Below are 21,554 nucleotides of genomic sequence, written 5' to 3'. Positions count from 1 at the left end.
AGCCTGCCAACCCGAAAATGACCCGTTTATTCCTACTGTGTTTTCTGTCCGTTAACCAATCCACAATCCATGCTAGTAAATTACCCCCAACCCCATGAGACTAATTTTGTTTAATAACTTCTTGTGTGGCACCTTATCAAATGCCTTCTGAAAAGCCAAATACATCACATCCACTGGTTCCCCCTTATCTATTCTGCTAGTTACAACCTCAAAAAACTCAACAAATTTGTCAAACATGATTAGCTTTTCATAAATCAGTGTTAACTTTGCCCAATCTTGCTATTATTTTCTAAGTGCCCTGTAACCACGTCCTTAATAATAGATTTCACAATTTTCCCTCCTACAGATGCCAGGCTAACTAGTTTATAATTCCCCATTTTCTCTCTTCCTCCTTATGGAGTGGGATTACATTTGCTACCTTGCAATCCACAGGAACTGTTCTAGTATCGAAGGAATTTTGGAAGATGACAACCAATGCATCCACTATTTCTATAGACACCTCTAGCAAAACCCTAGGAATTAGTCTATCCGGTCCAGGAGATTTATAAGCTTTCAGTCCCATTAATTACTCCAGTACCATGTTTTACTCATATTAATTTCTTTCAGTTCCTCATTCTCGCTATTCTATACTATTTCCGGGAGGGTTTTTTGCATCATCTTCTTGGAGGCGGAGGAGGGGGGGAAGTGGAGGTGGAGGAGTGGATGGGGGGTGGTGGAGGAGGAGGAGGAGGAGGAGGAGGAGGAGTGGGGGGGGTGGTGGTGGAGGAGGAGGAGGAGTGGGGGGGGGTGGTGGAGGAGGAGGAGGAGTGGGGGGGGTGGTGGAGGAGGAGGAGGAGTGGGGGGGGTGGTGGAGGAGGAGGAGGAGTGGGGGGGTGGTGGAGGAGGAGGAGTGGGGGGGGTGGTGGAGGAGGAGGAGTGGGGGGGGTGGTGGAGGAGGAGGAGTGGGGGGGGTGGTGGAGGAGGAGGAGTGGGGGGGGTGGTGGAGGAGGAGGAGTGGGGGGGTGGAGGAGGAGGAGGAGTGGGGGGGTGGAGGAGGAGGAGTGGGGGGGGTGGTGGAGGAGGAGGAGGAGGAGTGGGGGGGGGTGGTGGAGGAGGAGGAGTGGGGGGGGTGGAGGAGGAGGAGGAGTGGGGGGGGTGGAGGAGGAGGAGGAGTGTGGGGGGTGGAGGAGGAGGAGGAGTGGGTGGGGGGGGGGGGAGGAGGAGGAGGAGGAGGAGGAGGAGTGGGTGGGGGTGGAGTGGGGGGAGGGGTGGAGGAGGAGTGGGGGGGGGCGTGGAGGAGGAGTGGGGGGGGGCGTGGAGGAGGAGTGGGGGGGGGCGTGGAGGAGGAGTGGGGGGGGGGTGGAGGAGGAGTGGGGGGGGGGTGGAGGAGGAGTGGGGGGGGGGTGGAGGAGGAGTGGGGGGGGGGTGGAGGAGGAGTGGGGGGGGGGTGGAGGAGGAGTGGGGGGGGGGTGGAGGAGGAGTGGGGGGGGGGTGGAGGAGGAGTGGGGGGGGGGTGGAGGAGGAGTGGGGGGGGGGTGGAGGAGGAGTGGGTGGGGGGTGGAGGAGGAGTGGGGGGGGGGGTGGAGGAGGAGTGGGGGGTGGAGGAGGAGGAGTGAGGGGGGGGGTGGAGGAGGAGTGGGGTGGGGGTGGAGGAGGAGTGGGGTGGGGGTGGAGGAGGAGTGGGGTGGGGGTGGAGGAGGAGGAGTGGGGGGGGGGGTGGAGGAGGAGTGGGGGGGGGGGTGGAGGAGGAGTGGGAGGGGGGTGGAGGAGGAGTGTGGGGGGGGTGGAGGAGGAGTGTGGGGGGGGTGGAGGAGGAGTGTGGGGGGGGTGGAGGAGGAGGAGTGGGGGGGGTGGAGGAGGAGTCGGGGGGGGGGTGGAGGAGGAGTGGGGGGGGGGGAGGAGGGGTGGAGGAGGAGGAGGGGGTGGCGGTTGTGCGACTGGAGGAGATTATACAGAGATGGGGAGGGACAAGGCCATGGAAGGATTGAAAATAAGGATGAGAATTTTGAAATCGAGGCATTACTTAACTTTCACAATCTGTTTTTATGTCTCTCGTTAGTTCACACTCTTACTCTATTTTCCTTTTATCAATTTCTTGGTCCTCCTTTGTTTTGTTGCTACCTCATAACAAAATATTGTTTTTTCTTTTGTTAGTTTGGAGTTACTGAGTGACAGAAACAATACCTTTGTAATGACTATGCCCCACATTAATGAGTACGGTCCACACTGGAGCCTATAATACTCCTATTGTGTGAGTATAGTCCACATTCATGCTTTAACACTGTTTGCCCCTCTGGTAGGTTCCAGGCAGTGCTGAGAATGCACGTTCCTGTGTTCGTGCATATTTTGCAGAATTGCATGAAACACTCTGTCGGCAGGAGGAAATGGCACTGAGTGTAGTTGATGCTCATGTGCGGGAGAAATTGATATGGCTGAGGCAACAACAAGAGGACATGACAATTCTACTGTCTCAGGTTTCAACGGCTTGTCTCCACTGTGAAAAAACATTACAACAGGTAGGTGCTGAAACCATGAAACACCATTTGGTGCAACACCTTTAGTATGTAACTATTATCCAGGACACAATTAAAAATTTCAGGATAAGATTGGTGCAGTAAAACCTGTATTTCCTGCTTTCACTTGTATGGCTCAAACAGTGTAGTACAACAGTTCTCTTGGAGGACTAATGGGCATTTGCTCATGCCTTTTAAAAATCACATAAAAACATAAAAAAATAGGAACAGGAGTAGGCCATACGGCCCCTCGAGCCTGCTCTGCCATTCAATAAGATCATGGCTGATCTGATCATAGACTTACAGAAACAGTGCCAGCAATTAAAATTACTTTTGGCCAAAGAAAAACAAAGGTGTGCATCAAAGCAAGAGGTATAATCGAATAGGATTAATAGGATAGCTATTTCAGCTGCACTGGGAATTGAAGTTCAGACTGCTTGAACTGATAACCCGAGAAATCATTCATTTCAGTCAATTTGACTATTCTGCAGCCTTGATGCAATCCAAACTTTAGTTTAAGACTGAATAAGAAAATTGATAACATGAACAATGATGGACAGGTAAAGACCATCTGGTCCATTGAGCCTGTCACACAGGGTATCGCAATTGTGTGGATCACAACATATACATCCCACCACACCCAAAACCACATGATCTCCTAGGGGCCAAAAAAAACCACAGGCCAATTAGGGGAGAAAAGAAACTGGGAAATTCCTCTCCGACTCATCTCGGCAATCAAAACTATCCAGGAGATCACTCTGGCGCTGAATTCCCTGCAGTACCTACCTTCTGTAAGAGGTGATCTCAGCCCCAGCCAGTAACAAATCCAGCTCTCGCTTGAAGGAATTCAGTGAGTCTGCATCCACCACACAAGACAGCAGCCTGTTCTAGAGGTCCACTGTTCTCTGGGAAACGAACTACCACCTGACATCTAACCTAGATCTAGCCTTGTACAACTTAAATTTGTGACCCCGGTCCTGCCAAACCTATTTAATTTAAATAAACTGTCAGCTGGAACACAATCTATTCCCTTCATTATCTTATAAACCTCAATCAGATCCCCCCTAAGTCTATGCTTCTATAAGGTATAGAGTCCCAAGTCTTTTAGCCTATCTTGATAACTAAGATACTTTAGACTGGGAATTAGTCTAGTGGCCTATGCACCCTTTCCAAAGCCTCAATATCACCCACCATGTGAGGTGACCAAAACTGGACACAGTATTCCAAGTGCGGCCTAACTAAGGCCTGGGGTGTGCAACTGCCACCACACATTTAAAAAAACAATCCATGCACAGGCATCTTCCACCCTTCAATATGTAGTTTGGGACCTGGAATATTAGGTCCTTCATTGAAACACCTCTGAACTCATCCCTTTTTGGCGTGGAAGCAAGTCATCCTCATTTTGAGGGACCACTTATGATGATGATGAACTAAGGTCTTGTACAAGGACAAAACAGTATGCCTCGTCTTGTACTCAATTGTCCTCTGGATACAACCCAACATCCTATTTGCTCTAGCTATTGCTCATGTACCTTTTAAGGATGTATGCACCAGAATGCCCAAATCTCGTTCTATCACCACCATCTTTAATGTCTTTTCCTGACGGGTGTATGAATGTTGAGGATTTGCCCTCCCACATGCATAACACTGTACTTAGTTAAGTTATACGTCCTTTTCCAGTCTTGAGCCCAATCTCCCAACACCTTAAGATCTACCTGAAGAAGATGAGCATCATCTACAGTTCTAACACTCGCATATATCTTCAGATCATCTGCTAATTTACAGATTGTGCCCCCAACACCTACATCTAGATCATTAATAAAAATAATGAAGAGCAATGGTCCCAACACTGATCCATGTGGGACAGCACTGGTGACCGGTCTCCAAACAGATCCAAATCCATCTATTACTACTTTGTCTACATCCTACCAGCCAGTTCTCAATCCAGCTCAATATATTACCACTCATACCGGAGGCTTCGATCTTATAGAGAAGTTTCCTCGCGGTACCTTATCGAAAGCTTTTTGGAAATCTAATTGGACAATGTTTATTGGATTTCTCACATCCACCAACTTTGTAACTTCTCCAAAAAATTCAATTAGATTTGTAAGACATGACCTTTTTGTGAAGCCATGTTGGGTGTCCCTCTCTATCCAAGTATTCATATATTGCATCCCTAATGATTCTTTCAAAAATCTTGCCTATTACTGATAAACTAATGGGCCTATAGTTACCCAGGTCTGTCTTGTCACATTTTTTAACTATGGGGGCCTACATTCGCCTCCTTCCACTTTATAGGAACTCTTCCAGAGTGCAGTGAGCCAGTAAAAATACAGGCTAGGGGCTCGCACAGCACATGCCCCATCTCCCTGAGGACCCTCAGGTGGATATCATCTGGCCCGACTGCTCTATCTTCTTTCAAGTCCATAATTCTTTCTAAAACTATGTTCATTTATGTTAATACTAGTTTTGTTAGTAACATTATTAAATTCTAATAGTTGAGCCTTGTCTTCAAGGGTGAAGACTGATGCAAAGTGCTCATTTAATATTTCCGACATACCCAGTGAGTCATAACGTAAGAACATAAGAAATAGGAGCAGGAGTAGGCCATTTGGCCCCTTGAGCCTGCTCAGCCATTTACTAAGATCATGGCTGATCTGATCATGGACTCTGCTCCACTTCCCTGCCCGCTCCCCATAACCCTTTATTCCCTTGTCACTCAAAAATCTGTCCATCTTCGCCTTCAATATTGTCAATGACCCAGCCTCCACAGCTCTCGGGGGCAGAGAATTCCACAGATTACATCCCTCTGAGAGAAGAAATTCCTACTCATCTCAGTTTTAAATGGACGGCTCCTTATTCTGAGACTATTTTCCCTTAGTTTTGGTTTCCCCTATGAGTGGAAATATTCTCTCTGCATCCACCTTGTCGAGCTCCCTCATTATGTTTCGATAAGATCACCCCTCATTCTTAACTCCAATGAGTATAGGCCCAACCTACTCAACCTATCTTCATAAGTCAACCCCCCCATATCTCCGGAATCAACCAAGTGAACCTTCGCTGAACAGCCTCCAATGCAAGTATATCCTTCTTTAAATATGGAGACCAAAACTATACGTAGTACTCCAGGTGTGGCCTCACCAATACCCTGTAAGGTTGTAGCAGGACTTCTCTGCTTTTATACTCTATTCCCCTTGCAATAAAGGCCAACATTCCATTTGCCTTCCTGATTACTTGCTGTACCTACATACTAACTTTTTGTGTTTCATGCACAAGGACCCCCAGGTCCCTCTGTACTGTAGAACGTTGCAATTTTTCTCCATTTAAATAATAACTTGCTTTCTATTTTTTTTGCCAAAGTGGATAACCTCACATTTTCCCACATTATACTCCATCTGCCAAATTTTTGGCCACTCATTTAACCTAAGTATATCCCTTTGCAGATTTTTTGTGTCCTCCTCACAATTTGCTTTCCCACCCATCTTTCTATCGTAGAAACATAGAAAATAGGCGCAGGAGTAGGCCATTCAGCACTTCAATTCAATAAGATCATAGCTGATCATTCACTCAGTACCCCTTTTCTGCTTTCTCTCCATACCCCTTGATCCCTTTAGCCGCAAGGACCATATCTAACTCCCTCTTGAATATATCCAATGAACTGGTATCAACAACTCTCTGCAGTAGGGAATTCCACAGGTTAACCACTCTCTGAGTGAAGAAGTTTCTCCTCATCTCAGTCCTAAATGGCCTACCCCTTATCCTAAGACTGTGTCCCCTGGTTCTGGACTCCCCCATCATCGGCAACATTCTTCCCGCATCTAACCTGTCCAGTCCTGTCAGAATCTTGTAAGTTTCTATGAGATCCCCTCTCATCCTTCTAAACTCCAGTGTATAAAGGCCCAGCTGATCCAGTCTCTCCTCATATGTCAGTCCTGCCATCCCGGGAATCAGTCTGGTGAACCTTCGCTGCACTCACTCAATAGCAAGAACGTCCTTCCTCAGATTAGGAGACCAAAACTGAACACAATATTCCAGGTGAGGCCTCACCTAGGCTCTGTACAACTGCAATAAGACCTCCCTGCTCCTATACTCAAATCCCCTAGCTATGAAGGCCAACATACTATTTGCCTTCTTCACTGCCTACCTGCATGCCAACTTTCAATGATTGATGAACCATGACACCCAGGTCTCGTTGCACCTCCCGCTTTCCTAATCTGCCGCCATTCAGATAATATTCTGCCTTCGTGTTTTTGCCCCCAAAGTGGATAACCTCTCATTTATCCACATTATACTGCATCTGCCATGCATTTGCCTACTCACCTAACCTGTCCAAGTCATCCTGCAGTCTTTTAGCGTCCTCCTCACAGCTCACCCCGCCACCCAGCTTAGTGTCATCTGCAAACTTGGGAGATATTACACTCAATTCCTTCATCTCAATCATTAATGTATATTGTAAAGAGCTGGGATCCCAGCACTGAGCCCCGTGGCACCCCACAAGTCACTGCCTGCCATTCTGAAAAGAACCCGTTTATCCCGACTCTCTGCTTCCTGTCTGCCAACCAGTTCTCTATCCACGCCAGTACATTGCCCCCAACACTATGTGCTTTAATTTTGCACACCAATCTCTTGTGTGGGACCTTGTCAAAAGCCTTTCGAAAGTCCAAATACACAACATCAACTGGTTCTCCCTTGTCCACTCTACTAGTTACATCCTTAAAAAATTCCAGAAGATTTGTCAAGCATGATTTCCCTTTCATAAATCCATGCTGACTTGGACTGATCCTGTCGCTGCTTTCCAAATACGCTGCTATTTCATTTTTAATAATTGATTCCAATATTTTCCCCACTACTGATGTCAGGCTAACCGGTCTATAATTACCCGTTTTCTCTCCCTCCTTTTTTAAATAGTGGTGTTACATTAGCTACCCTCCAGTCCATAGGAACTGATCCACAGTCGACAGACTGTTGGAAAATGATCACCAATGTATCCACTATTTCTATGGCCACTTGCTTAAGTACTCTGGGATGCAGACTGTCAGGCCCCGGGGATTTATCGACCTTCAATCCCATCAATTTCCCTAACACAATTTCCCGCTTTATAAGGATATCCTTCAGTTCTTCCTTCTCACTAGACCCTCGGTCCCCTAGTATTTCCGGAAGGTTATTTGTGTCTTCCTTCGTGAAAACAGAACCAAAATATTTGTTCAACTGGTCTGCCATTTCTTTGTTCCCCATTATAAATTCACCTGAATCTGACTGCAAACTTGGCTACATTACACTCCAAGTCATTAATATAGATTGTAGTCCTTCGTAACCTGTCCTTAAACACCCTTCAGTGGTCCAATACCATCGTTGACAGTTCTCTGACTCTTCACATAACTGAAAAAGCTGTTCCCGTTTCTTCCACAGTTGTCTATGGTCCTTTTTTCCATTAGCCTTTTTGCTGATCTAACAGCAGCCTTCATTTTCTTTAGTTGTTCCTTGTACTCAACATCTGTTTAGTTGAGTATTAAATGTCTTTAATTTATAGAATCATTTCTGTTTACATCTTATTTGACTTTGTACATAACCAGTCAGCCACCATGACTTTTTCTTACCACATTTCCTTCTTTTGACTGGGTACATTTGTTTTCTACATTTTTTATCTTCTTAAAAACTTTACATTTTATAATCTACATTGGTCTCATCACTGCCTAGGAGGGTTAGCCAATTTACCCGTTTCCAAATCATCTACCATTTTGGTGAAGTTTACTCTTCTGAAATCTGGTACAAGTTGCAGGTTCTCAGTGCCTTTCGTTCTACTAGCCAATTGGAACCATATAATGGACATTTTTTCCACAGTAATAATTTTCAAAAGTCTCGGTGGCCTCCTATTAATGTACTTTAAATGTAAAATGTAAAATGATATTCCTTCTAATTTAAATAGATATTATGTAATTTATTTAATGGAAAATGACAGAAAAATCATGAAGTAAATTTCTAATCGAAACATTTGCATTTATATAGCATCGCTCATGACCTCAGGACGTCCTAAAGAGTTTACAGCCAAATGAAGTACTTTTGAAGTGTAGTCACTGTTGTAATGTAGGCTTGTAATGCTTTTTATTGGAGCCAAAGAATTTGATTTCAGAAAACCAGTGAGATGGACATGTGTGTGTCCTTTTTATCCATGTTTTGCTTTGTCCATCCACACAGCATTTGCAGCCAAGAGAATGGGTGTGTGACTGTTCTCAGATCTCTGCTGATGCCGTTGTAAAATTGCTCGCAAATACTCTTGTTCTCTTGCTGTCTCTGCTCTCTGATATTTATTCACTCTTCCTGTGGGGGAGAGTACCTGGCAGTTCTCCAAAGTGGCATAGATTGGAAATTCAGTTCATCAAGAATCCTAAATTGAAGCTCTTACCTTTGTTGGGAGTACTGTAAGTCAGAAGGTTAAGGGTTCAAGCCCCACCCAAAGACTTGAGCACATAATCTGGGCTGTCACTTCATTGCAATACTGAGGGAATGCTGCATTGTTAGAAGTACCATCTTTTGGATGAGACATTTAAATCGAGACCCCGTCTACCTATTGAGGTGGAGGTAAAGGATCCCATGGTACTAATTAAAGAGTAGGGAGTTATTTATGTCAATTACCATCATTTTTCTGTCAACCCATCCCACCAAAATAGTTTGTCTGGTCATTCACTTTACTTGCTGTTTGTGGGACCGTACTGTACAAAATGCTGACATAATGGCAGCGACTGCACTTCAAAAGGTAAACCATTGGTTTCAAAGTGCTTTTGAAAGTCCTGATAGTACGATAAGGTGCTGTATAAATGCAAGTTCTCTCAAAATTAAAGTTGTTTTATTACTGAATTAAGAACAGAAAACTTTGTAAAATCATAGAATGTCGGTCAGTTTTTGTAAAAAGTAAAGACATTTTTGATGTGTAAACTATCAGAATAGGTTTTTTGCATATGGAATATCTTTTTTTTTTCCCCTCAGCACTTAGTGCTGTATCAACACACAGCTCTGCAGATGTTTTCACATTCCTAATACAACAACTTATGCTGCACCATGATGGTTGGTATGTTTTTTTAGTATAATGAAATGCAGTACTTGCACTTGCAATTGAGCTCCATATGTGTGAATTTTTTTCCTGACTAGGATGACTGTCGTGTGGTGATGGCGAAACAAGAGATTACTCATTTGCTAGAAACATTACAGAAGCAACAACAACAGTTCACAGAGCTTGCTGATCACATTCAGTTGGACGCCAGTATCCCTGTCACCTTTACAAAGGTAAAGTATCTTTCCTGATCATTCAGTGGTTCCTCTGCAGTTCAATGTGCAGTATCTTCTTTCCATCTAGGTGTTTTGAATGCCAAACAAAAGTTGCCCATTCTCTTTGGCATACTGCTTACATACATTTCTTGAACCTGAGAAGCCAGTTGAAAGAAGCATGTTGAAATTACATAATTTACTTAACCCAGTTAACCATCTTCAAATAAAACAAGATGATGATTGTTGAATAAATGTTTTTTTTATATTATTTGGAACATAATGGAAATGATCTCTGATGGTAACTAGCTTTTATAAAACACAAGCTGGGCCAGACCATGACATTGGGACAATAGAAAAAAAGAAACCAGGCAACACAAAACTAACTGAAGTATTGAAATGAAAGGTTGAATTAAAAAGTAAATTCACCAAAAATGGACAAAAACGTTCATTTATAGAAACAAAGCTTAAAAAATAGAGGAGGTAGTGAGTAAGAGTCAAGATTTGAAGAGATGAGGGAGAAAAATTATATTTATTTTACAACAAATAAGGAGTTTTTTTAATTCTCATTTTCATAGATTCTCCTAGTCTTCAAAATAAAAGGCTTTGATTAATGGTTCACTTTCAATACAATCTTTTTGAAACATGATCATAACCAAATTATGAATCCAAATTACAGTTGTTTAAATGACCTAAGAGTGCAGCAAGATTCCTGCCGGACCTCAGACTGCCCCATCTTGGCTTGGCTCAGTTGGTAGCGTTTTTATCTCGTGTGTCAGTGGTTACAAGTTTAAGTCATACTTCAGACTTGAACACATAGAACTGGACTGACACTTAAGTGCTGTATGAAAGGGTACTGCATTGTCAGAAGTACCATCCTTAGAGTGAGATAGAAGCCACATCTGCCAGTCCAGGTGGCCATTAAAGATCCCGTGGCATTATTCTAAGAGGAGGAGAAAGTTCTTCCCTCAACTAACACTGCTACAAATAGATTAAATGATCATTCTCCATTGCTGTTGCAACATCTTGTGTGCAAATTGGTGACATTTGCCAACATAACAAGTGATGATAATTCACATGTCTGGTATGGTAACATAGTGGTTATCTTACTGGACTAGTAATTCAGAGGCCTGGACTAATGATCTGAAGACATGGTAGCTTGTGAATTTGAATTCAGTTAATTAAAATAAATCTGAAATGAGCTATTATCAGTAATGGTGGCCATGAAGCTATCAGATTGCCATAAAAACCCATCTGGTTCACTAATGTCCTTTAGGGAAGGAAATCTGCTGTCCTTAACCAGTCTGGCCTATGTGACTCCAGACCCACAGCAAAGTGGTTGACTCTTAACTGCCCCTCTGGAATAGCTTAGCAAGCCACTACGTTGTATCAAACCGCTACAATAAAGTACTACAAGAATAAAACTGGATGGACTATCCAGCATCGACCTAGGCATCGGATTCAGAGACGATCCACCAAATCGACCCTGCAAAGTCCTCCTCACTAACATAACATAAGAAATAGGAATGGGAGTAGGCCATACGGCCCATCGAGCCTGCTCCGCCATTCAATAAGATCATGGCTGATCTGATCATGGACTCGGCTCCACTTCCCTGCCCGCTCCCCATAACCCCTTATCATTTAAGAAATTGTCTATTTCTGTCTTAAATTTATTCAATGACCCAACTTCCACAGCTCTCTGAGGCAGCGAATTCCACAGATTTACAACCCTCTGAAGAAATTTCTCCTCATTTCAGTTTTAAATGGGCAGCCCCTTATTCTAAGATCATGCCATCTAGTTCTAGTCTCCCCCATCAGTGGAAACATCATCTCTGCATCCACCTTGTCAAGCCCCCTCATAATCTTATACGTTTCGATAAGATCACCACTCATTCTTCTGAATTCCAATGAGTAGAGGCCCAACCTACTCAACCTTTCCTCATAATTCAACCCCCTCATCCCCGGAATCAACTTACTTCAATCTGGAAACATCTGGGGACTTGTACCAAAATTGGGAGAGCTGTCCAACAGACTAGTCCAGCAACAGCTTGACAGAATCATACCTATCCGCTAATGTCTCAGAATTCTCCATGTCAAACCAGCAGGACGTATCCACCAGAGGTGGCAGCACAGTGGTACACATCGACTCTGGACCCCATGAAGTCTCATAGCATCAAATCAAACATGGGCAAACCTCCTGATTTTCACCTACTGCCCTCCCTCAGCTGTATGGATGAAGCACTGAGGGGAGAGAGAATGTGCTCTAGGTGGGGGACATCAATGTCCATCACCAAGTGGTTCGGTAGCACCACTGCTGGCTGAGTCCTGAAGGACTTAGCTGCCAGACTGGGCTTGCAGCGGGTGATGAAAGAATCAACATGAGGGAAAAATCGACTTGACTTTGTCCTCCTCAATCTACCTGTCGCACTTGCATCTATCCATGATAGTGGCCACTGCACAATCCTGTGGAGAGGAAATCCTGTCCTCATACAGAGGGCACCCTCCATCATGTTATGTGGCACTACCACAGTGCTAACTGGGATACATTCAGAACAGATCTAGCAGCACCCATAAGGTGCTGTTGGCCATCAGCAGCAGAATTGTATTCCATCACAATCTGTAAACTCATTGCCTAGCATATCCCCCATTCTACCCTTACCACCAAGCCGGGCGACCAACCATGGTTAAATGAGGAGTGTAGAAGAGATTATCAGGTGCAACACCAGGCATTCCTGAAAATGAGGTGCCAATCTGGTGAAGCTATAACACAGGAATGGAAACATGCTAAACAGTGGAAGCAGCATGTTGTAGACTGAGCTAAGTGATCCCACGGCCACATTCAATCGTGAATGGTAGTGGACAATTAAACAACTTAATGGAAGAGGCTCCATGAACATCATCATCTTCAATGATGGTGGAACCCAGCATGAGAGTGCAAAACACAAGACTGAAACAATCATCTTCAGCCAGAAGTGCCAAGTGTATGATCCATCTCTGCCTTCTCCTGAGGTCCCCACCATCACAGATGCTAGTCTTCAGTCAAATTAATTGGCTCCATGTGCTATCAAGAAATGGCTGAGCGTACTGGTTACAGCAAAGGCTATGGGACCTGACAACATCCTGGTTGAAGTAATTGAAGACTTGTGCTCCAGAACTAGCTGCGCCTCCAGCCAAGTTATTCCAGTACAGCTACAACACTGGCATCTTCCCGACAAAGGGGAAAATTGCTTGGGTATGTCCTGTCCACAAAAAGTAAGACAAATATAATCCAGCCAATTAACGCCCTTTCAGCCTACTCTTAATCATCACCAATGTGATGGCAGGTGTCGTCGACAGTGTTATCCAGCAGCACTTACTCGCCAATAGCCTGCTCACTGCTCAGTTTTGGTTCTGCCAGAATCTCTATGCTCCAAACCTCATTACAGCTGAATTCCAGAGGTGAAGTGAGAGTGACTGTCCTTGACGAGGAGCCCTAGTAAAATTTAACTCGAGGGGAAATCTCTACACTGGCTGGCATCATACCTAGCACAGAAAAAGATGGTTGTGGTTGTTGAAGACATAAGAACATAAGAATTAGGAACAGGAGTCGGCCATCTAGCCCGCTCGAGCCTGCTCCGCCATTCAACAAGATCATGGCTAATCTGGCCCTGGACTCCGCTCCACTTACCCGCCCGCACCCCGTAACCCTTAATTCCCTTATTGGTTAAAAATCTATCTATCTGTGATTTGAATATATTCAATGAGCTAGCCTCAGCTGCTTCCTTGGGCAGAGAATTCCACAGATTCACAACCCTCTGGGAGAAGAAATTCCTTCTCAACTCGGTTTTAAATTGGCTCCCCCGTATTTTGAGGCTGTGTCTCCTAGTTCTCATCTTCCTGATCAGTGGAAACAACCTCGGCCTCTATCTTGTCTATCTCTTTCATTATTTTAAATGTTTCTATAAGATTAGCCCTCATCCTTCTGAACTCCAACGATTAAAGACCCAATCTACTCAATCTATCATCATAAGGTAACCCCCTCATCTCCGGAATCAGCCGAGTGAATCGTCTCTGTACCCCCTCCAAAGCTAGTATATCCTTCCTTAAGTAAGGTGACCAAACTGCACGCAGTACTCCAGGTGCAGCCTCACCAATACCCTGTACAGTTGCAGCAGGACCTCCCTGCTTTTGTACTCCATCCCTCTCGCAATGAAGGCCAACATTCCACTCGCCTTCCTGATTACCTGCTGCATCTGCAAACTAACTTTTTGGGATTCATGCACAAGGACCCCCAGGTCCCTCTGCACGGCAGCATGTTGTAATTTCTCCCCATTCCAATAATATTCCCTTTTACTGTTATTTTTTCCCAAGGTGGATGACCTCACATTTTCCGACATTGTATTCCATCTGCCAAACCTTAGCCCATTCGCTTAACCTATCTAAATCTCTTTGCAGCCTCTCTGTGTCCTCTACACAACCCGCTTTCCCACTAATCTTTGCATCATCTGCAAATTTTGTTACACTACACTCTGTCCCCTCTTCCAGGTCATCTATGTATATTGTAAACAGATGTGGTCCCAGCACCGATCCCTGTGAAACATCACTAACCACCGATTTCCAACCCGAAAAGGACCCATTTATCCCGACTCTCTGCTTTCTGTTAGCCAGCCAATTTTCTATCCATGCTAATACATTTCCTCTGACTCCGCGTACCTTTATCTTCTGCAGTAACCTTTTGTGTGGCACCTTATCGAATGCCTTTTGGAAATCTAAATACACCACATCCATCGGTACACCTCTATCCACCGTGCTCGTGATATCCTCAAAGAATTCCAGTAAATTAGTTAAACATGATTTCCCCTTCATGAATCCATGTTGCGTCTGCTTGATTGCACTATTCCTATCGAGATGTCCCGCTATTTCTTCCTTAATGATAGCTTCAAGCATTTTCCCCACTACAGATGTTAAACGAACCGGCCTATTGTTACCTGCCTTTTGTCTGCCCCCTTTTTTAAACCGAGGTGTTACATTAGCTGCTTTGCAATCCGATGGTACCTCCCCAGAGTCCAGAGAATTTTGGTAGATTACAACGAATGCATCTGCTATAACTTCCAACATCTCTTTTAATAGCCTGGGATGCATTTCATCAGGACCAGGGGACTTGTCTACCTTGAGTCCCATTAGCCTGTCCAGCACTACCTCCCTAGTCATAGTGATTATCTCAAGGTCCTTCCTTCCCACATTCCCGTGACCAGCAATTTTTGGCATGGTTTTTGTGTCTTCCACTGTGAAGACCGAAGCAAAATAATTGTTTAAGTTCTCAGCCATTTCCACATTTCCCATTATTAAATCCCCCTTCTCAACTTCCAAGGGACCAACATTTACTTTAGTCACTCTTTTGCGTTTTATATATCGGAAAAGCTTTTACTATCCGTTTTTATGTTTTGCACAAGTTTACCTTCGTAATCTATCTTTTCTTTATTGCTTTCTTAGTCATTCTTTGCTGTCATTTAAAATTTTCCCAATCTTCTAGTTTCCCACTAACCTTGGCCACCTTATACGCATTGGTTTTTAATTTGATACTCTCCTTTATTTCCTTGGTTATCCATGGCTGGTTATCCCTTCTCTTACCGCCCTTCTTTTTCACTGGAATATATTTTTGTTGAGCACTATGAAAGAGCTCCTTAAAAGTCCTCCACTGTTCCTCAATTGTGCCACCGTTTAGTCTGTGTTTCCAGTCTACTTTAGCCAACTCTGCCCTCATCCCACTGTAGTCCCCTTTGTTTAAGCATAGTACGCTTGTTTGAGACACTACTTCCTCACCCTCAATCTGCATTACAAATTCAACCATACTGTGATCACTCATTCCGAGAAGATCTTTTACTAGGAGATCGTTTATTATTCCTGTCTCATTAGACAGGACCAGATCTAAGATAGCTTGCTCGCTTGTAGGTTCTGTAACATACTGTTCTAAGAAACAATCCCGTATGCATTCTATGAATTCCTCCTCAAGGCTACCCCGTACGATTTGATTTGACCAATCGATATGTGGGTTAAAATCCCCCATGATTACTGCCGTTCCTTTTTCACATGCCTCCATTATTCCCTTGATTATTGCCCACCCCACCGTGAAGTTATTATTTGGGGACCTATAAACTGCCCACCAGTGACTTTTTCCCCTTACTATCTCTAATCTCCACCCACAATGATTCAACATTTTGTTCATTAGAGCCAGTATCGTCTCTCACAACTGCCCTGATATCATCCTTTATTAACAGAGCTACCCCACCTCCTTTCCCTTCTTATCTATCTTTCCAAATTGTCAGATACCCATGTATGTTTAATTCCCAGTCTTGGCCACCCTGCAACCACGTTTCTGTAATGGCCACCAAATCATACCCATTTGTAATGATTTGTGCCGTCAACTCATTTACTTTATTTTGAATGCTGCGTGCGTTTAGGTAGAGTGTTTTAATACTAGTTTTTAAACCATGATTTTTAGTTTTGACCCCTCCTGCAGCCCCTTTATATTCATACATATTGTCCCTTCCTATCACCTTGTGGTTTACACTTACCCCAGTGCTACTCTGCTCTGTTGCCGCCTGCCTTTTGCATTCTTTCTTGGGGGCCCTGTTCATCTGAGCTCTCACCCACTCCAACTAGTTCATCTGAGCTCTCACCCACTCCAACTAGCTCAGAGCCCTCTCCTGCGTTCCGAATACTCCTTCCATTGAGGCACCGAGCTTTCATGCTTGCCTTTTTATTACACTTTGACCCTTTAGAATTTTGCTCTACAGTGGCCCTTTTTGTTTTTTGCCTTGGATTTCTCTGCCCTCCACTTTTACTCATCCCCTTTCTGTCTTTTGCTTTTGTCTCCATTTTGTTTCCCTCTGTCTCCCTGCATTGGTTCCCATCCCCCTGCCATATTAGTTTAACTCCTCCCCAACAGCACTAGCAAACACTCCCCCTAGGACATTGGTTCCGGTCCTGCCCAGGTGCAGACCGTCCGGTTTATATTGGTCCCACTTCCCCCAGAACCGGTTCCAATGCCCCAGGAATTTGAATCCCTCCCTGCTGCACCACTGCTCAAGCCACGTATTCATCTGAGCTATCCTGCGATTCCTACTCTGACTAGCTCGTGGCACTGGTAGCAATTCGAGATTACTACTTTTGAGGTCCTATGTTTTAATTTAGCTCCTAGCTCCTTAAATTCGTCTCGTAGGACCCCATCCCTTTTTTTTACCTATATCGTTGGTACCAATGTGCACCATGACAACTGGCTGTTCACTCTACCTTTTTCAGAATATCCTGCACCTGCTCCGAGACATCCTTGATCCGTGCACCAGGGAGGCAACATACCATCCTGGAGTCTCAGTTGCGGCCGCAGAAACGCCTATCCATTCCCCTTACAATTGAATCCCCTATCACTATTGCTCTCCCACTCTCTTTCCTGCCTTCCTGTGCAGCAGAGCCAGCCCCGGTGCCATGAACTTGGCTGCTGCTGCCCTCCCCTGATGAGTCATCCCCCTCAACAGTACTCAAAGCGGTGTATCGGTTTTGCAGGGGGATGACCGTAGGTCATTCTCAGCATCGTGGATGCTCCAGAGTAAATCCACCCTCAGCTCCAATTCCGCAACGCGGACCATCAGGAGCTGGAGGCGGATACACTTCCCGCACACGTAGTCGTCGGGGACATCAGAAGTGTCCCTGAGTTCCCACATGGTACAGGAGGAACATATCACGTGACCGATCTCTCCTACCATGACTTAACCCTTAGATACACTTAAATTGGCAACAACAATGCTAAAGTTTACTCGCTGTTATAGAAGAGAAAAAAGAAAAACTACTTACCAATCACCAGCCAATCACTTACCCCGTTGGCTGTGACGTTACCTTCCTATTTCTTTCTACTTTTTTGCCTTCTCCCTGTAGCTGCACAAGCACGCCTCTCCACTCACCACCTCGACGCTGGGCCCCGGACTCCCTGCTGTACCTTTTATAGGCCTCTCGCCGAAGTCCCGACTGCCTCTCCACGCACCTCCTTGATGCTGTGCCCCGGACTCTCTGCTGTGCCTTTTATAGACCTCTCGCCGAAGTCCCGACTGCCTCTCCACGCACCTCCTTGATGCTGGGCCCTGCACTCCCTGCTGTGCCTTTTGTAGGCCTCTCGCCGAAGTCCCGACTGCCTCTCCACGCACCTCCTTGATGCTGGGCCCCGGACTCCCTGTCATCTCAGCCCCAGGATACCGCTACATGGTTTCCTTAGAGCAGTGCCCTAGTCCCAACCATTTTCAGCTGCTTCATAAATGACCTTCCCTTCTTCATAAGGTCAAAAGTGGGGATGTTCACTGTTGATTGCACAGTGTTCAGTACAATGTTCCCTGTAAGCTGCACGGCCACGTAGCACTCCAGGGAACCCGCGCAGCCGGATTGCCAGCTTGTCATTACAAATGTGCGTATGTGTGGTACTTTGTTGCGCATGTGTGGTACTTTGGCCCTTGTAACTCCTTTAAAGTCACGCAGTACCAAACAAAATTAGAGGGAACATTGGTTTAGTTCCTTTTGTAATTCCTCAGATAATGAAGCAGTATGGGCAGCACACAGCAAGACCAGGGCAACAATTCAGGCTTGGGCTAATAAGTGGCAACTAACATTTGCGCCACACAAGTGCCAGACAATCACCATCTCCAACAAGAGAGTGTAACAATTTCCCCTTGCCATTCAATGGCACTAATAACGTCGAATACCCCACCATCAACACCATTGACCAGAAACTTAACTGGTCCAGCCACATAAATATTGTGACTGGAAGAGCAGGTCCGAGACTGGGTATTCTACAGTGAGTGTCTCACCTCCTGACTCCCCAAATCCTTTCCACCACCTACAAGGCACAAGTCAGGAGTGTGATGAAATGCTCTCCACTTGCCTGGATGAATGCAGGTCCAACAACACTCAAGAAGCTTGACACCATCCAGGACAAAGCGGCCCACTTGATCAACACCCCATTCACTCTTTCCACCAGTGGCGCAACGTGGCTACAGTAGTGTGTACCATCTTCAAGATGAATTGCAGCAACTCCCCAACCTGTGACCTCTACCACCTAGGACAAGGGCAGCAGGTGCAAGGTAACACCGGCTACTCCCAAGTCATACACCATCCTGACTTGGAAATATATCACCGTTCCTCCTTCATCGCTGAGTCAAAATCCTGGAACGCTGTGGGAGTACCTTCATGATACAGACTGCAGTGGTTCAAGAAGGCAGCTCGCCACTATCTTTTCTAGGGCAATGCTGGTCTTGTCAGCGATGCTCTCATATCATGAATTAATAAATGAAAAAAAAACACGATGCACTTTTGGACATCCTGAGATGTGAAAAGGCAGTCTATGAATGCGATCTGTTCTTTGTTGGATTTATATATAGTATGTAAACTGATGTAGCTGAAGAAACTCTTTGCCTGAAAGCAGTAACACAAGTGAGAGAGACTTGGTCAATAATTTGTTCTAACTGAAGCCTATATCTAAAACTGAACAGGCCAAAAGGATGAAGTAAAAACATTCTTGTTAACTTTCAAAATATTTGTTACCATGTGCAGTTCCAATTTCAGCAAGATAAGGGTTGACGAATCATACATTATGATTGCATGTCCAGCTGTGATAGCATGGTGTTATAAAAAATGTTTAGATCTGACCATTTCCTCACGTTTAAATTTCTTGCGTTTATTTGTGGAAGAATAACACATGACACAAGATTGGCAAATCTCACCCAAATCACTAACTCAAATGGATTTTAACAGTATCAATAATATCTATAATTCTGAAGAATAGCAACAGAGAAAAATCCAAAGAAAATGAAATCTGAAACAAAAATAGAAAATGTTGGAAACTCTCGGCAGGTGAGGAGAGAACAGCCAAGTTAACATTTCAGCTATAATTCTTCATCAAAACTGGGGGGTAAAACAGATGAATTAATATTTAAGAAGGACTAGAATAAAGGTGAGGCAGAGCAAACGCACGCACAATGTTTTTCATAGAGCCATGGTCCCACAAACAGCAATCGTAGGTAGCACTGACCTGAGAGTCAGAAGGTAGGTTGTGGGTTCAAGTCCCACTCGAGACGTGAGCACGTAATCTAGGCTGAAACTATAGTACTGGGGGAGTGCTAAAGTGGCTAAGGTGTCACCTTTTAGATGAGATGTTAAACTGATGTTAAATCTCGTATCATTAGTACCTTCTGCTGTAAAGAAACTGGGACTTAAGCTAAGGTGTGACGTTATTAATAACCCGCTTCCTGTGATTCTACTTGCACTCTATTATTCTCCTACAACTATTCTCGGGTTCCCCTCGTCCCCCATTTCCTGAGCCTCCACATTCGCTATATCGTCCACTATCCCCAACATGGTCCCATCACCAAACGCTTTCCGAAGGGACGAGTTCCTCCGCGACACCCTGAGGCTCTCTACCACCACCTGCTGTCCTTCCCTGGCACCCTATAGTGCAAGTGCAGGAGATTCAACATCTGTCCATTCACTTCCTTCCACGCTACTGATCAGGACTCCCAATACTTGTTTAATGTGAAACAGCAATTTGCATGTACTTTCTCCAACCAAGTATACTGTATCCACTCTATATTAGGGAAACCAAACACAGATTTGGGACTGCTTTGCCAAATTCTTTTGTTGTATCCGGAAGAATGACCTGAGCTCACTACTGCTTACCACTTCAGTTCCCCATCCTTAAAACTGACTTTAATAACTTCAAACCTTAACTATAACTTCCACGTTCTTTATGAAAGTAAATTCTGGCGATATGTGATGGGTGTTTTGGCATTTCTCGGGGGTGGGGAACCTTTCATCAGAACACTGCTGGTGGCACTGGTAACACTCTTCATGTTAACCTGTTTTTTTTGCTATTAAGGCTATTGTATTCAGTTCCACTTTGCCAACTTTTCTTGTTCCATCGGAACAGAGTAGGCCATATGGCCTCTCGAGCCTGCTCCGCCAGTCAATTAGAACACGCCTGAGCTGTACCTCAACTCCATTTACCTGGCTTTGCTCCATATCCCTTGGTACCCTTACCTAACAGAAATTTATCAATCTCAATCTTAAATTTCAATTGACCCATCATTCACAGTCTTTTGAGGGAGAGAGTTCCAGTTTTCAATACTCTTTTTATATGGAAAAAGTGCTTCCTAATTTCACTCTTAAATCAAAACTGAACGTAGTACTCCAGATAGGATCTGACCGTGCTTTGTAAAACGGAAGCATACCTTCCTCACTTTTATATTTCAAATCCCTTGAGATAAAGGCCAACATTCTATTAGCCTTTCTGATTATTTTTTTGGACCTGTGCACTAGTTTTTAGTAATCTGTACACATGGACACCTAAATCCCTTTGCTCTCTCGCAGCTCCTAGTCTCACTTAAGAAAATATTCCGATTTGTCTTTCTTGGATCCAGAGTGGATGACCTTGCACTTCCCCATATTAAACTGAATCTGTCACAGTTTGGCCCACTGACGTAAGACTCTCTATGTTCCTTTGTAACATCCTGCTTCCATCTACACAACTTACATGGGCAATAAATGCTGGCCTAGCCAGTGACACCCACATCATAGAAAACATAGAACATAGAAAATAGGTGCAGGAGTAGGCCATTCAGCCCTTCGAGCCTGCACCACCATTCAATAAGATCATGGCTGATCATTCCCATCCTATGAATGAATAATAAAAACTATGCCTCCTAACTTGGTGTTATCTGCAAACTTAGATATACAACTCTTTATTCCTTTATCCAAGTCATTAATATATATGATGAGAGGCTGTGG

General features: G+C 44.6%; 1 protein-coding gene across 2 annotated transcripts in view; it reads left to right on the top strand.

The window, feature by feature from the left end:
• Positions 1-21,554, top strand: part of trim23 (tripartite motif containing 23) — a 57,609-nt gene that overhangs the window by 28,667 nt on the left and 7,388 nt on the right. For both annotated transcript variants that reach the window (XM_070869403.1, XM_070869395.1), the window contains exons 6-7: positions 2,280-2,495; positions 9,639-9,773. In XM_070869403.1, the coding sequence (XP_070725504.1) occupies positions 2,280-2,495; positions 9,639-9,773 (351 nt within the window). The remainder of the gene's footprint in view (positions 1-2,279; positions 2,496-9,638; positions 9,774-21,554) is intronic.

The sequence above is a fragment of the Pristiophorus japonicus genome, chromosome 2, assembly GCF_044704955.1.
Source record: "Pristiophorus japonicus isolate sPriJap1 chromosome 2, sPriJap1.hap1, whole genome shotgun sequence".
In the NCBI taxonomy this organism is placed as follows: Eukaryota; Metazoa; Chordata; class Chondrichthyes; family Pristiophoridae; genus Pristiophorus; species Pristiophorus japonicus.
This window is presented reverse-complemented; position numbering and strand designations above follow the sequence as displayed.